Genomic DNA, 14,361 nt, shown 5'->3' on the forward strand with positions numbered 1-14,361 from the left:
CCAGATCGTAATCCCAACAAGTGCAGGTCCGTCTACTATTGTGTAAAAAAAAAAGTAATTGCCCCATAATAGAAAAATGTTTTACTGTTCTGCATAAAGCTATCTTAGAAAATACCATGTTTTTTCTATATAAAGCTGTTCAAGAATAAAATAAGTTTTGTTATTTTCTAAATTATCCTAAAATATGTCAATATAAAGCTAAATTACACTATATCAAGATTTGTTGATTTGCATGAAACTATCTTAGAATAGTCAGTATTGTGTTTGTTCGTTTTAAAACTGTTATTGAATTCTCTTTTATTTCTGCTTCTTTAAGATTCACTATGCTTATAAATGGTGGTATAGTTTGAAGAATTAATTCACTGCATGAGGGAGCAGCATAGGAAGTGTTTACTTATACATCCTCAAATTATTATCAGTTTAACCATATACTACTGAAGTTTTTATATATTTGTTTAATTAAACAGTTCTGACTATCTTATTGGTGCACTTTTGAAGACTCATCAAGCTTTCTTATGGATCAAGAAAGCTCGATGACTTTTCAAAAGTACTTTATGTTTTTATGCTCATTACTTATCGCAGGTGCTAAGCCTGACATATAAAATGGTAAAATTAAAGGGAATCATACTAGGATAATTTTTATCATATTTTCTTCCTCAAAGGTTTGAAGAGAAGGGTTTTATAACATTGAAGATACTCGCCACAACCAACTTCGAATAAAGTGTTACAAATAGTTCTAAGAAAATGTTTCATTATTAAAATAGGATTTAGTTATTACTGTATTACAAGTTGTTAGAAGGGGATGTGTAACAATAAGCTGAACTATATGATCGACTATGTCATTCATCCAGTACAATATACAAATATAAAAACAGGTCGTTTTAGTTTTTCGCGTAAAGCCACAAAGTGCTAATTTTCTGTTCATAGTTAAAAAGGAAGATATCTAGTTAAAATAATTGATCGCTAATTTTTGGGAAACTTTTAACTGATTTAATAGTGAAGCTGTCTGTCACTCTTATAGTGTACCTACAACCAGAAAATATGTAATTCATTTTTTTTTTTCAGAAGGAATTTATAAGAAATTAATCATCAAATTCACAGTCGAGACTTGCAAACTACCTTTACACTGAAAGATTTAATGAAGTTATATGGCATTGTTAATGTTTTATTACACTGTTTTACAACATTTTTCCAACTAGTGTAACAACATTATTACATCAATAACAGTAAAACACAAGTTGCTATGACAGCAGTTAAATATACTTTTTGGGATAAACGAAAACCACAAAATTTATTATTCTCTATTTCAAAAACCTCAATACCCAATCAAAATTAAGGGCTGTAAGTCACGAAGATGCGTGAACGATGACTGGTTCATTTCTGCCATACAACAGTCCCATATAAGACTTGTTCTCTTTCGTCATTACAAATAGTTGATTTTGCTGGTTGTCTGTGAAAATTTTCAGGGTATACCATTGACGCAAGAAAACCTGTATACAAAATAAAATAGATGAAGCTTGGATACTAAATGACACAAGTTGTAGATGTTTAAACAAAAATAATGCAGGTGCTAGACCTAAATATACAGTTATAACGTTTATGAATGTTTAACTACTACGGGCAAGAGTAATCCATTTGTACAATATTAACTGTGTATTGGAAGACAAGTATCTGTGAACAAAGGAAGGGAAGGAATAATTTAGTTTTCCAACAAAATGTATCACTGTGTAACAGTAATAGTTTATTACAATATCAGTGTATCATAATCACAATGTAATACTAATAGTTTATTAGTGTATTTGTGTCTTTATCCTAATGAACACACAGTTTAACATCATTAAAAGGAAATTAAGTTCTAGTTTGAATATCTTGATATGTGTAGGTAAATTTTCAGTCAGTTTAAGTATTATGGCACAATTATATTGTAATAAACTCTCAGTTTTATATTGAATAAATTAGATATAAGCTCATAACTTACCGATGAAAGAAATACTTCCAATCAAACAAAATGTTGCAAACCATCCGAAGTAAGGAAACGTTATTTGAATTATCAGAGGCCAGACGACAACAGAAGTACCCTACATGAAGACACAAGATAACTAAGCAGTTAATGTATAACCTAACATTTATCAGTAAAGTGATGGACCAGTTACAGGAAAGTACACTGTCACTAAGTGGTCAGAAGGTTGAGAAATCAGCAAGGTAAATTATCAGGCAGAAGAATGTATATGTAGTCACTCAGGTAGAATAATGTATATGTAGTCACTCAGGTAGAAGAATGTACATGTAGTCACTCAGGTAGAATAATGTATATGTAGTCACTCAGGTAGAATAATGTATATGTAGTCACTCAGGTAGAATAATGTATATGTAGTCACTCAGGTAGAATAATGTATATGTAGTCACTCAGGTAGAAGAATGTATATGTAATCACTCAGGTAGAATAATGTATTATATAATCACTCAGGTAGAATCGTATGTAGTCACTCAGGTAGAATAATGTATAGTAGTAGTCACTCAGGGTAGAGAATGTACATCTAGTCACTCAGGTGAAGAATGTACATGTAGTACTCAGGTAGAATAATGTATATGTAGTCACTCAGGTAGAAGAATGTATATGTAATCACTCAGGTAGAAGAATGTATATGTAGTCACTCAGGTAGAAGAATGTACATGTAGTCACTCAGGTAGAATAATGTATATGTAGTCACTCAGCAGTTAGATGGTTGTTAAATAAAAATATCAGTAAGATGGAGTAATAGATAGAAAGATATGTCACTTAGAAGTTAGATGTTTCAAGAATAAAGATGAATATCTAGATTAAAGTATGAAACAGAAGAAAATATATCGACAATCAGTAGTTAAATGTCTATCAAAAAGTTCAAGTAAATATATATATATTATGGTTTGAGAGATACTACGATGATGAAGCAAAGAATGTTTTTAATTTTAGAAAATCTAGGAAGGAGTAAACTAAAAATATATGAATAGACCATATATTTAGTGTTTAATTTTAAAAACAATAAAGAGGAAATTAAACAGTATATATCAATAGATCACACACTTACATTTAATTTAATATCAAAGAGGAAGTTAAACATATATTAATAAATCTTATATTTAGTGTGGAGTTTTAAAAACAATAAAGAGAAAACTGTGAATTGATCATATACTTAATGTTTAAAGTTAAAGTTAGCAAAGAGGACACTAAAGAATGTACATCAATATATCATATATTTGGTATTTAATTTTAGAGTAAAGAGAAAACTAATCAATATATATGAATAGATCGTATACTTGGTCTTTAGTTTTGTAAAGACTAAAGAGCAAACTAATCAATATATATGAATAGATCGTATATTTAGGGTTTAATTTTGTAAAGACTAAAGAGCAAACTAATCAATATATATGAATAGATCGTATATTTAGTCTTTAGTTTTGTAAAGACTAAAGAGCAAACTAATCAATATATATGAATAGATCGTATATTTAGGGTTTAATTTTGTAAAGACTAAAAACAAACTATATGAATAGATCATATATTTAGTTTTAATTTTAAAACAATAGAGGAAGCTAAACACCATATATATGAATAGATCAAATATTTAGCGCTTTTTAAAAAAGAATTAAGAGGAAACTAAACAATATGAATAGATAATATATGTGGTGTTTAATTTTAAAAATAATAAAGAAAACTAATATCATATATTTAGTGTTTGATTAATTTATATGAATAGATCTTATATTTAATGTTTACTTTTAAAAAGACTAAAATGATCACAGAACATTGTTTGAAAAAAATGGTATTTTGTGTTTAATTTCAAAAATACTAAAGAATGAATTAAACAATACATATGAAAGGATGATATTCTTAGTGTTTAATTTTAAAAACAAAAAAGGAAACTACTCAATATATGAATACATAAAATATTTAGTGTTTAATTTTGAAACGGCTAAGGACAAAATTATAGAAGGTAAATGAACAGATAATGTGTTTGTTTAATTTCTAAAAAGGCTAAAGAGAAACTAAATATATATTGAAGTCGTGTATTTAGTATTTAATTTTAAAATTAATAAAGAGGGTAGTAAAGAATATATCTCAATAGATTATGTGTTTAGTTTTTAAAAACAATAAAGAGGGATTGTTTTGAATTTCGCAGAAAACTACACGATGGTTTTCTCCCCTAGTCGTTCCAAGTTTAGCATTGTAAGACAAGAGGGAAGGCAGCTGGTAATCACCACCTACCCCCAACTCTTGGGCTACTCTTTACCAACAAATAGTGGGATTGACAGTATTTTATAACGCCCCACAGCTTAATGGACGAGCATGTTTGGTGTAACAGGGATTCGAACCCACGACCCACGGATTACCAGTGAAACTTAGATAAAGAGGGAACTAAACAATATATATATTAAAATGTCATGTATTTAGTGTTTAATTTTAAAATTAATAAAGAGGGTATAACATACAGTATAAGTGAAAACAAAAGAATATGTATGAATATATCGTATATTTAGTGTTTAATGTTAAAGAGACTAAAGAGGAAACAAAAGAATATGTATAACATACAGTATAAGTGGAAACAAAAGAATATGTATGAATATATCGTATATTTAGTGTTTAATGTTAAAGAGACTAAAGAGGAAACAAAAGAATATGTATAACATACAGTATAAGTGAAAACAAAAGAATATGTATGAATATATCGTATATTTAGTGTTTAATGTTAAAGAGACTAAAGAGGAAACAAAAGAATATGTATAACATACAGTATAAGTGGAAACAAAAGAATATATATGAATATATCGTATATTTAGTGTTTAATGTAAAAGAGACTAAAGAGAAAAAAGAATATGTATAACATACAGTATAAGTGGAAACAAAAGAATATGTATGAATATATCATATATTTAGTGTTTAATGTTAAAAGAGGCTAAAGAGGAAACAAAAGAATATGTATAACATACAGTATAAGTGAAAACAAAAGAATATGTATGAATATATCATATATTTAGTGTTTAATGTTAAAGAGACTAAAGAGGAAAACAAAAGAATATGTATAACATACAGTATAAGTGAAAACAAAAGAATATGTATGAATATATCATATATTTAGTGTTTAATGTTAAAGAGACTAAAGAGGAAACAAAAAATAATGTGTATAACATACAGTACAAGTGGAAACAAAAGAATATTTATGAATATATCGTATATTTAGTGTTTAATGTTAAAGAGACTAAAGAGGAAACAAAAGAATATGCATGGGTAGATCGTAGATTTAGTGTAATTTTAAAACAAAGAAGAAACTAAACAATATATATGAAGAGATATTTAGTGTTGAATTTTAAAGACTAGAGTTAACTTAGCTGTATAAATGAATAGATCATATATCTATTTAATTTTAAGAACAATTAAGAGGAAACTACTACATGTATGAATAGATCACATATTTAGTGGTTGATTTTAAACCAATTGAGGAAACTGAACAATATATATGAATACATAATATTTAGAGTTGAATTTAAAAATTAACAAAGAGGAAACTAAATAAATCATGTATTTAGTGTTTCATTGTTAAAACAAAGGAAATTGAGCTATATATATTAATAGATCGTATATTTCAAGTTTAAGTTAAAATTAACAAAGAGGAAACTAAAGATCTGAATACATCATTTATTCAGTGTTTAATTTTGAAAAGACGAAGCTAAACAAGATATTAATATATAATATATTTGTTTAACTTTGAAAAGACTAAAGAGGAAATAAAACTATGGTATACATAGATCGAATATTAATTTCAAAGCAAATGAATAGGAAACTTAATAGTATTGATGAATACGTCATATATTTAGTGTTTAGAATGAGTAAAGAGGAAACTAAATCTATTTCGATAGATGATATATATGGTGATTTTATTGTAAAAACTATAAAGTGGAAAGAAAACTATGTATGAAAAGATCGTTTATTTAGTGTTTAATTTTAAAACAAATAAAGAGGAAACTTAATGGTATTTATGAGTACGTCATAGTTTAATTTCAAAAAGGTTAAAGAGTAAACTGAGCAAAACAAGAACATGTACATATAATGTTTTATTGTAAAAATACGAGTGCAAACAAAAGAATATGTATTAATAAATCGTATATTTAGTGTTTAGTTTCAAAAGGAGTAAAGAGGAAACAAAACTGTGTGAATAGATCGTTTATTTAGAGTTTAATTTCAAAGAGACTAAAGTGAAAACAATATGTATGAGTAGATCATACATTTAGTGTTTATTTTTAAAGGACCAAAGACGAAACTAAGTAATGTATACGAATAGATCGTATATTTAATGTTTAATTTTAAATAAATTAAATAGGAAACCAAACGATATACATGTGTAAATCGTATATTTACTGTTTAATTTTAAGGAGAGTAAACGGAAAATTAACAATATATAAATATACATTATGTATTTAGAGTTTACTTGAAAAATTAACAAAGAGGGAACAAAACGTATATGAATATATCATATATTTGTTGTTTAATTATTTGAAACAATAAATTGAATAATATATATAAATAGGTCACATGTTTAGTGCTTAATTTTGAAGAGTAAAGAGGAAACTAAATATATGTGAATATATAATGCATCTAGTGTTTAATTTTCAAATGATTATAGGGGATACTAAATAATATATCTCAAGATATATATTTAGTCTTTAATTTTAAAAACAGTTAAAATGAAACGAAGCAATAGATATGGATGGATCATATATTTAGTGTTTAATTTTAAAATTAATAGAGGACACTAAACAATAAAGTAAAAAAATGTATATGAATAAATCGTTTATTTAGTGTTTAATATTAAAAAGGTTAAAGGTCACAAGATATTATGTATGGAAAAATGGTATTTAGTGTTCATTTTAAAAAGACTAAGGAAGAAACTAAATAATATATATATTAATAGATGATATACTTAATTTAATTTAAAAAAAAACAAGAAAGAGGAAACTACTCAATGAATGAATACATCAAATATGTGTTTAATTTTAAAAAGGTTAAAAACGAAACTGAACGAGATATGAGTAGGTGATATATTTATGTTTAGTTTTAAAAAGACCTATAAATAAACTAAATCTATGTGAATAGATCATATAGTGGTTCATTGTCAAATCAATAAAGAGGAAACTAAACAATATATATGAATGCATCATATATTCAGTGTTTAAAGACGAAGCTAAACAATATATATGAATAGATAATATATTTATTTTTTGAAAAGACTAAAGAGGAAGTAAAACTATTTATGGTATGAATAGATCGTATATTTAATGTTATATTTTAAAAAGAGAAAACTAAATATTTTTGAGTTAATCCTATATTTAGTACTTAATTTAAAAGACTAGAGGAAACTAAACAAATCATATGAATATGTCATATATTTAGTATTTAATTATTTTGTTTTATCTTCGAGTAACGACGCTATTGTCGCCAAAAGATATAATATATATATATATATATATATAATAGTGCTTGTTGCTTGAATACTTATTTTCGACGTTATTAAAGAATACATCTAAATCTTGTCGCTTGTAAGAGAGTTGAAGGTACACATCATATTAGTTGCTTTCTGTTATAAAGTAGATATTTGTATAAACCATAGCTTTTGATTCTTTAGAAATTTTAAGTTTTCCAATTACTTACCACTACAAAGTAGATCACTCCATAAATCATAGCTGTGTGTTTGTTTCCAAACACTTCAGCAATAGCGGCAGGAATACATACAAACTCAACAGGAAACGTAGCAAATAGTCCACAAATCCACATTATGAACATTACTCTGCCACCGTAAGGTGTCACTATCAGCGTAAATAGCAGCACTGTCTTAAGCCCCATCAGAATCAGACTTGTTAACTAGATATTAAATGTTTGGAAATAAGGTTTTTAGAAAGTTCAACGCTAATAAATAGAAAATTGATAAAAGTATAACTGATTTACTAAAATCGCGAGACTGAAGTTGAAAACAGGGTACTGTTACAAATTAATATACAAATCTGAACTGCTGGAATAAAAGTTGAAATATTTTGACAGAAGTTTGTTTAATTATGTAAAACTATACAATTTTTATTTCTAGTTGTTAAGACTATAAAAAATTACAAAACTTTATTTAACTCAAAGAGAATAAAATAAATTACCAACGTTTGTCTCAGATGTAGACACTCCAGTTTAGAATGATTAACATTCCAAGATAATGAGACCCGACATGGCCAGGTGGTTAAGGCACTCGACTCTTAACCTAAGAGTCGCGGGATCGAATTCCCGTCACACCAAATATGCTCACTCTTTCAGCCGTGTCAGTCAATTCCATTATTCGTTAGTAAAAGAATAGTCCAAGAGTTGGCGGTTGGTGGTGATGACTAGCTGCCTTCCCTGTAGTCTTACACTACTAAATTAGGGACGGCTAGCACAGATAGCCCTCAAGTATCTTTGTGCGAAATTTAAAAACAAACAAACATAGTCTAGAGATAAGTGACTCAGTCTGTATTCTTAAACCAGTGGATTTATACCAACAGATAAAACAGTTAGATTTTCTAGAACTTTCAGTATTTGTTTTAGATAACTAAGTAAACAAAATAAAATGGCTAATAAAATTCAAACACTTTGCTTCAACAAACACAAATTCAACTTATACATGTAGATTCACTGACTTAACTGCTACACACACCATTGTTATATTCTTCTTGATGGAGAAGTGTAGCAGCTTCTAAAGGTATTTTCAATACCATATATGTCAACAAAACTGTAGCCATTGATTTCCAATTACTCGTTATTATCCGTAAGTACTTTTGAACTGGCATGTTGACTGCAAATTAAATCTATAATTATAGCTTTGAAGGAATTATCTACAACCCACAGACATTTTGAAAAATTATGCAGTTAGTAAGAGTTGAATACTCGTAAAAGACGTCCGTGACTCGTATCTGAGCCCTCTATGCCTTTTGTAATCACATTTTTACTGTGTATTCAGCAAAACGTATTGATGTTTCAGGTTTGGTAAGAAAATCTTTGATATGACTGTTGTGTACTCCATTTTCGTAATGATTTTCATTAGTTCTCTCTAGCTTCCTTCCACTCCATTACTATTAGATATTGAACAGCTATCGACATACACCTGGTGTGTAACATTTCCTCGAAGTTGAAACCCAATCAAACTATGAGGTCGAAACGTAGTAAAACTTCAAAACTCAAGTAAAGAAGAGACTTCAGGCGCGAAACCAAAAACTATTTGTCATTCAACTTAAACTTTCTGATAAATAAAAATCTCTTCAGTGACTGAGACCAAAATTTACTCCAACGTAAGTTCTAGAAAAGTACATTCCATAGGTCTTTGCTAATACCACATTCTCACGTAGTGTGGCACTTTAAGTAAACCACTTTATAACGTTTTAATGTAAGGTTTAAGTTCACTGATATAAATATTGATTCTGGCGAGAAACTAGTATCTAGTGAAACGTGCTGTAATTCATCTCTACAACCACAAATATTCATTACTTCAGTGGCACAGAGGTAGGTCTGTGGGCTTAAAACACGAGAAACCAGGTTTTGATACTCCTAGTGGGCAGAGCACAGATAGCCCACTTTGTAGCTTGGTGTTTAATTACAAACAATTAAATTCATTAGTATAAAACCTTGTTTTTGGATAACTTGCTGTCAGTTGAAAATAACATGAAAAACATCACTGAAATTAATAGTTAAAGTTTGAAGGAAAATCAGTAGTTTGTATTTGGTTTCTCTCAAAATAATATCCTGTTTTTGGATAATTGGCTTTAAATTGAGGGTGTTATACTTGGAACAAATATTGAATTGAATTTTTAGATATACACAAACATGTCTTTTATCCGATAGATTCTTTACCTTGAAAGATATTTTGTCCTGGATGAGACCCATGACAACCCTAAGGACAACGTGGACAATGGAAGATACAGATCCCGTTGTAGCTAGAAATATGTCATCATCTATAAATGTTTGTCCATATGTCTAAAAAAGTAAAATAATGGGATTTGTTAGATTAATAATATTTGCTAATTCTATCATAACCTCCAGCTTATTCCATACTTATTTCTGAATTTCCTATGCGCTAGTTAGTAAGTACCTATCTTTGTTGTGCAACTATTTGAATATTGGGCATGTTGTGGGTTGAACTAGCTTTAGTAGTATATTTCTATATAACAGATATCCTGCCAAAATCGAGTGAAAGATTACTACAGCTTAAATCTCTGATCAGAAATGTTCAAACCATAATTCTCGGAAAGTTAAAAGTGATGAAGGAGGCATATTAAGAAAACGAAGTTGTTTTTTTATTGTTTACTTTAAATATTTGGTTTACCATAGTTTAGATATTTATTACTTATCTCTCTGTAACAGACTTCTCAACATTTGAGGTTTGAAAATTTGGTTACACAGAGTTACATTTAGTTGTGTAAAGTGGAAATATATTACTGGTTCCTCATCATGTGTATATAACAATTATATTACTGGTTCCTCATCATGTGTATATAACAAATTATCATGCTTACAGCATGTCCTAGTTTGTAGTATGTATTAAATAAAACTGAAAACACGGGTCAACGACCTGTTTTGCTGCTAAAACCCTTATGTTGTTGGAAATCCACCAGTTAGTAATATTTCTGTGAAGATGCATAATGTTCGTTCTGACACTTTGTTTTCATAGTTGGATATAAATAGATGATAAACAGGATCCATACTTTAAATTCTGTATTCATCGAAACACTGACACCGACATTTTTTTCCGGTGAAATTTCACTGAAGGTGGTTTTCCTCGAGCTGTCCGATGAGAGGCATTGTTGGAGTAAAGACAAAATGAATTGACCTTCAGTGTTCTTATCAAAGGAGCTTTTACTTGAAAGGTGTGATTCTGCTTGAGATAAATAAACCTTGAATGTGTTTAACGGACGTGTCTTGATCATGTGAACTTTCTCTAAATTTTTTTTTAGTAAAGTGCCGGTTCTTGCTTTGTAGAGTTTGATTCATTTCACTGAGGTCATCCGGTTTTATCCAATCACAAGACAACTTTTAATGTTTCTAAAATTTTAGATTCCTTTACACCTAGAGTGGTAGACACGTTTTATGTAAGATCAAATACACTAGTCAGCCGTCTCATTTCTGTTCGTGAATAACGAATGGTGTTTTGCACCTACTTTTGAAGCAAAACATCTTGAATTTGTTCTCTGGATTTGCTAAAAAATAACAGTTGTTATGGCCATGTTCAAACCGTTGTGGAGACCTGGATCCATGCCCCTTCGTAACAAATGCAAAGTTTTCAAGTGTGGCGAGATAACAATGTTTTTTCATTTCGTGCATATTCAACAAAATACTTCCACTGCACACACTTTGCTCTGGATTTAACAAACTAAATTAGCACAATATGTTTGTGTCTTTGATTTTCTTCACATATTTGAAGGCTTTATGGATTATGAAGGCTCTATGAATTAGACGTCAGTAAGTGATAGACTGGAGGAAATAATCCGTTCAGAACCAATCACCACTAATTCTAATTCTGATATACTTTTGTCAGCGCCTGTTTATGAAGATGATAATCAAGTACGATTCTTCTTTGAAGAGGAGAAGAGGCTACTAAACCTCAGAAGCACTATCCTGTGCTCGGACAACATTTATATTAACATTATGACATTTTATGTTTTATGATATTATGTTGTCATGATGGTGTACTATGCTATGTAATATTATATTATTATGATGGTATATTACATGATATTATATTATCATTATTACATATGATTTTATGATATATTTTCATGATCAAATGACACTGTATTTTTTAGTTTGAAATTGATTTAGAAACCAAATAATGTTAAGAAAAACAACTAGAGCATGTTAACATTACAACATGCCACTTACCTTATAAAAATTATTCACAAACAGTGATGAATGTAACGAACCGATGAACATTACCAGTAAGATGTAAAATTCATACATCTTCAAAGCTTCTTTTGGTGTCACACCAAGTTCTTTTGGAAATGAATGTTCTGTTTCTTCTACTTTATGATTGGATGAATTTTCTACTGGTATCACCGAATAGTCTTCTCTTTCCTTAAAAGATATATACAACTCTTGTAACACTATAAATAACCAATATTAAGTTTCAGCAATACACACGATTTCCTGCTGTGTTTCGATATTTACTGTCAAAACATTAAACAATGATAAACCTCAAGTTTTTACATATCCCTAATTCTGAAGATTTACTCGGTACACTTTTCATTAGTAATTTCTTTTATTTTCTACATCATAATAGCTTTTATATTGTATAGATATTATGGGTGTGAGTTGATGTTATTAATTATTTTAAATAGAACATTTAAATCTTCATAGAGACTACGTAACTTAGAATTAACCAATCATTAACATATTAAATAGATCTAAGGGATGTATTAGGACATAAACTGACAATGTTGTCATTTAGGAAGGGGATTTATTCTTTGCTATAGACAGTCTTAACTTGGGACTTCTCCTTCAGTACAGTTCATAATGGTAAAATATACCATCTTGTGATTACATCATGTTAAATCAAATATTCTGAATTACAAGTGGAACGTAAAATGAAGAAAGTTAACACACATCTTTAATGTCGAAAAGTCTGTTTGACAACAGCAACATATTGGTCTTATAGCTCAAAGTGAAATTCATTCTCTGGAATACCAAAATAATATGGTTATTACCGAAGATGTTATAAACGAATGACTTCACCTGTACCTAGAGCCATGAAACCTAAATATATTTCATTATCGCCACTAACGTAAAGAACCAAGAAGTTCCACCTAATGGTTCAGGTTTTAATTTTAGTTGTCAGTTTGATTAATAGTACAAGATAATTATCTGAACAAATCTTCCTTACCTCAAGTGTCTCTGACGGAGGTTCTTGATACAAAAGTAGTCCAACAAGTAAAATACCCCCTTGTACAGCTCCCATTATCAGGAACAAGGTAGGGACACGATCCAAAATTCCAGGGTCATGGAAATATCTCAGAGGAGAATACAGAACATTAAGTTACTATTTTAGTAAACTTGGGGGAAACTGGAAACATTTAAATACTTGTCAGGAAATAATAATATTACAACAATGTTATTTACGTGAGTTATCTCATATATATTTGTCTATTATGTTTTATTAAGAGCGTAATTTGTAATTAACCGATAAAATAGCATTGCAACTATGTTACGAACCAAGTTACTTCATTATAATATGTTGTATTATCAATAGTTATGTGTGGAAAGGAAGAAACAGACGAATTAAACAATATTTTCGTTTTTCTCATGAATGATACAAGAACTTTAGTAAATTATTTATGATTAGCTTTATCAACAAATACTTGAAGAGTGTTTGTTCAAAGTGTAATATTGTTACTGCTGCAAGGCCATTATTAATTAACTAACAAATACTTTAACACTGTTAGTTGAAGGTATATTGCTATTACTGCTGCAAGGTCATTCATAATTAATTAAGTGTTCCCCAGTGGCACTTTTATATATCTGGACTTATGCCTATAGAATCCTGGTTCTAATACACGTGGTGGGCAGACCACCTATAGCCCTTTGTGTAGCTTTGTTCTCAATGACAAACAAACCTGAATTCACTAACCAAGATATACATGAATGCGATTAGTTCAAGGTATAATAGTATTACTGGTACCAATTCATTTTTGATTACTAACCAGGAATTGCTTGAAATCTGTCAGGTCAAGGTTTAGTATTAATACTCGTTCAAGGTCATTGTTAATTAACGATTTGTTTGTCTTTGTTTCGTTTTTTTTTAATTTCGCGCATAGCTACACAAGGGCTATCTGCGCTGGCCGTCCCTAATTTAGCAGTGTAAGACGAGAAGAAAAGCAGCTAGTCAACACCACCCACCGCCAACTCATGGGCTACTCTTTTACCAACGAACAGGGAGATTGACCGTCACATTATAACGCCTCCACGGCTGAAAAGCTGAGCATTTTTGGTGGGATAGGGATTCGAACCCACGACTTTCAGGTTACGAGTCAAATGCATTAACCACCTGGCCATGTTTAGTAATGAACCAAGAATTACTTGAAGACTGTTAGATCAAGGTATAATACTATTAATGGTACCAGGCCGTTTTTGATTAACTTATCTACTGTTAGGTCAAGGTATAATACTATTACTGGTACAACATCTTTCTCAATTAAATTATAAAATTTAGTCATCGGCATCATGTAGAAGGTTATGGGGGTTAATAAAAAATATATGTAAGTTATTAGAATAGGAGTGAAGACCATCTTAGACGACACTTTTCCTGAATGAGGCCTTTATTGCTTAAA

The 14,361-nt window shown here is 29.5% G+C and overlaps 1 protein-coding gene across 4 annotated transcripts in view; it reads right to left on the reverse strand.

Moving 5' to 3' along the window:
• Positions 1 to 1,116: 1,116 nt before the first annotated feature.
• LOC143229934 (apicoplast pyruvate carrier 1-like) overlaps positions 1,117 to 14,361 on the reverse strand; it is a 52,917-nt gene continuing 39,672 nt past the window's right edge. The window contains exons 6-11 of one of the 4 annotated variants that reach the window (XM_076462805.1): positions 12,918 to 13,044; positions 11,921 to 12,112; positions 9,896 to 10,018; positions 7,685 to 7,894; positions 1,979 to 2,078; positions 1,117 to 1,490 (exon numbers count right to left, since the gene is read on the reverse strand). In XM_076462805.1, the coding sequence (XP_076318920.1) occupies positions 1,375 to 1,490; positions 1,979 to 2,078; positions 7,685 to 7,894; positions 9,896 to 10,018; positions 11,921 to 12,112; positions 12,918 to 13,044 (868 nt within the window). In that variant the 3' untranslated portion in view covers positions 1,117 to 1,374. The remainder of the gene's footprint in view (positions 1,491 to 1,978; positions 2,079 to 7,684; positions 7,895 to 9,895; positions 10,019 to 11,920; positions 12,113 to 12,917; positions 13,045 to 14,361) is intronic. The other 3 variants (XM_076462807.1, XM_076462806.1, XM_076462808.1) reach the window with 3 other exon arrangements.

The sequence above is a fragment of the Tachypleus tridentatus genome, chromosome 10, assembly GCF_004210375.1.
Source record: "Tachypleus tridentatus isolate NWPU-2018 chromosome 10, ASM421037v1, whole genome shotgun sequence".
NCBI lineage: Eukaryota > Metazoa > Arthropoda > Merostomata > Xiphosura > Limulidae > Tachypleus > Tachypleus tridentatus.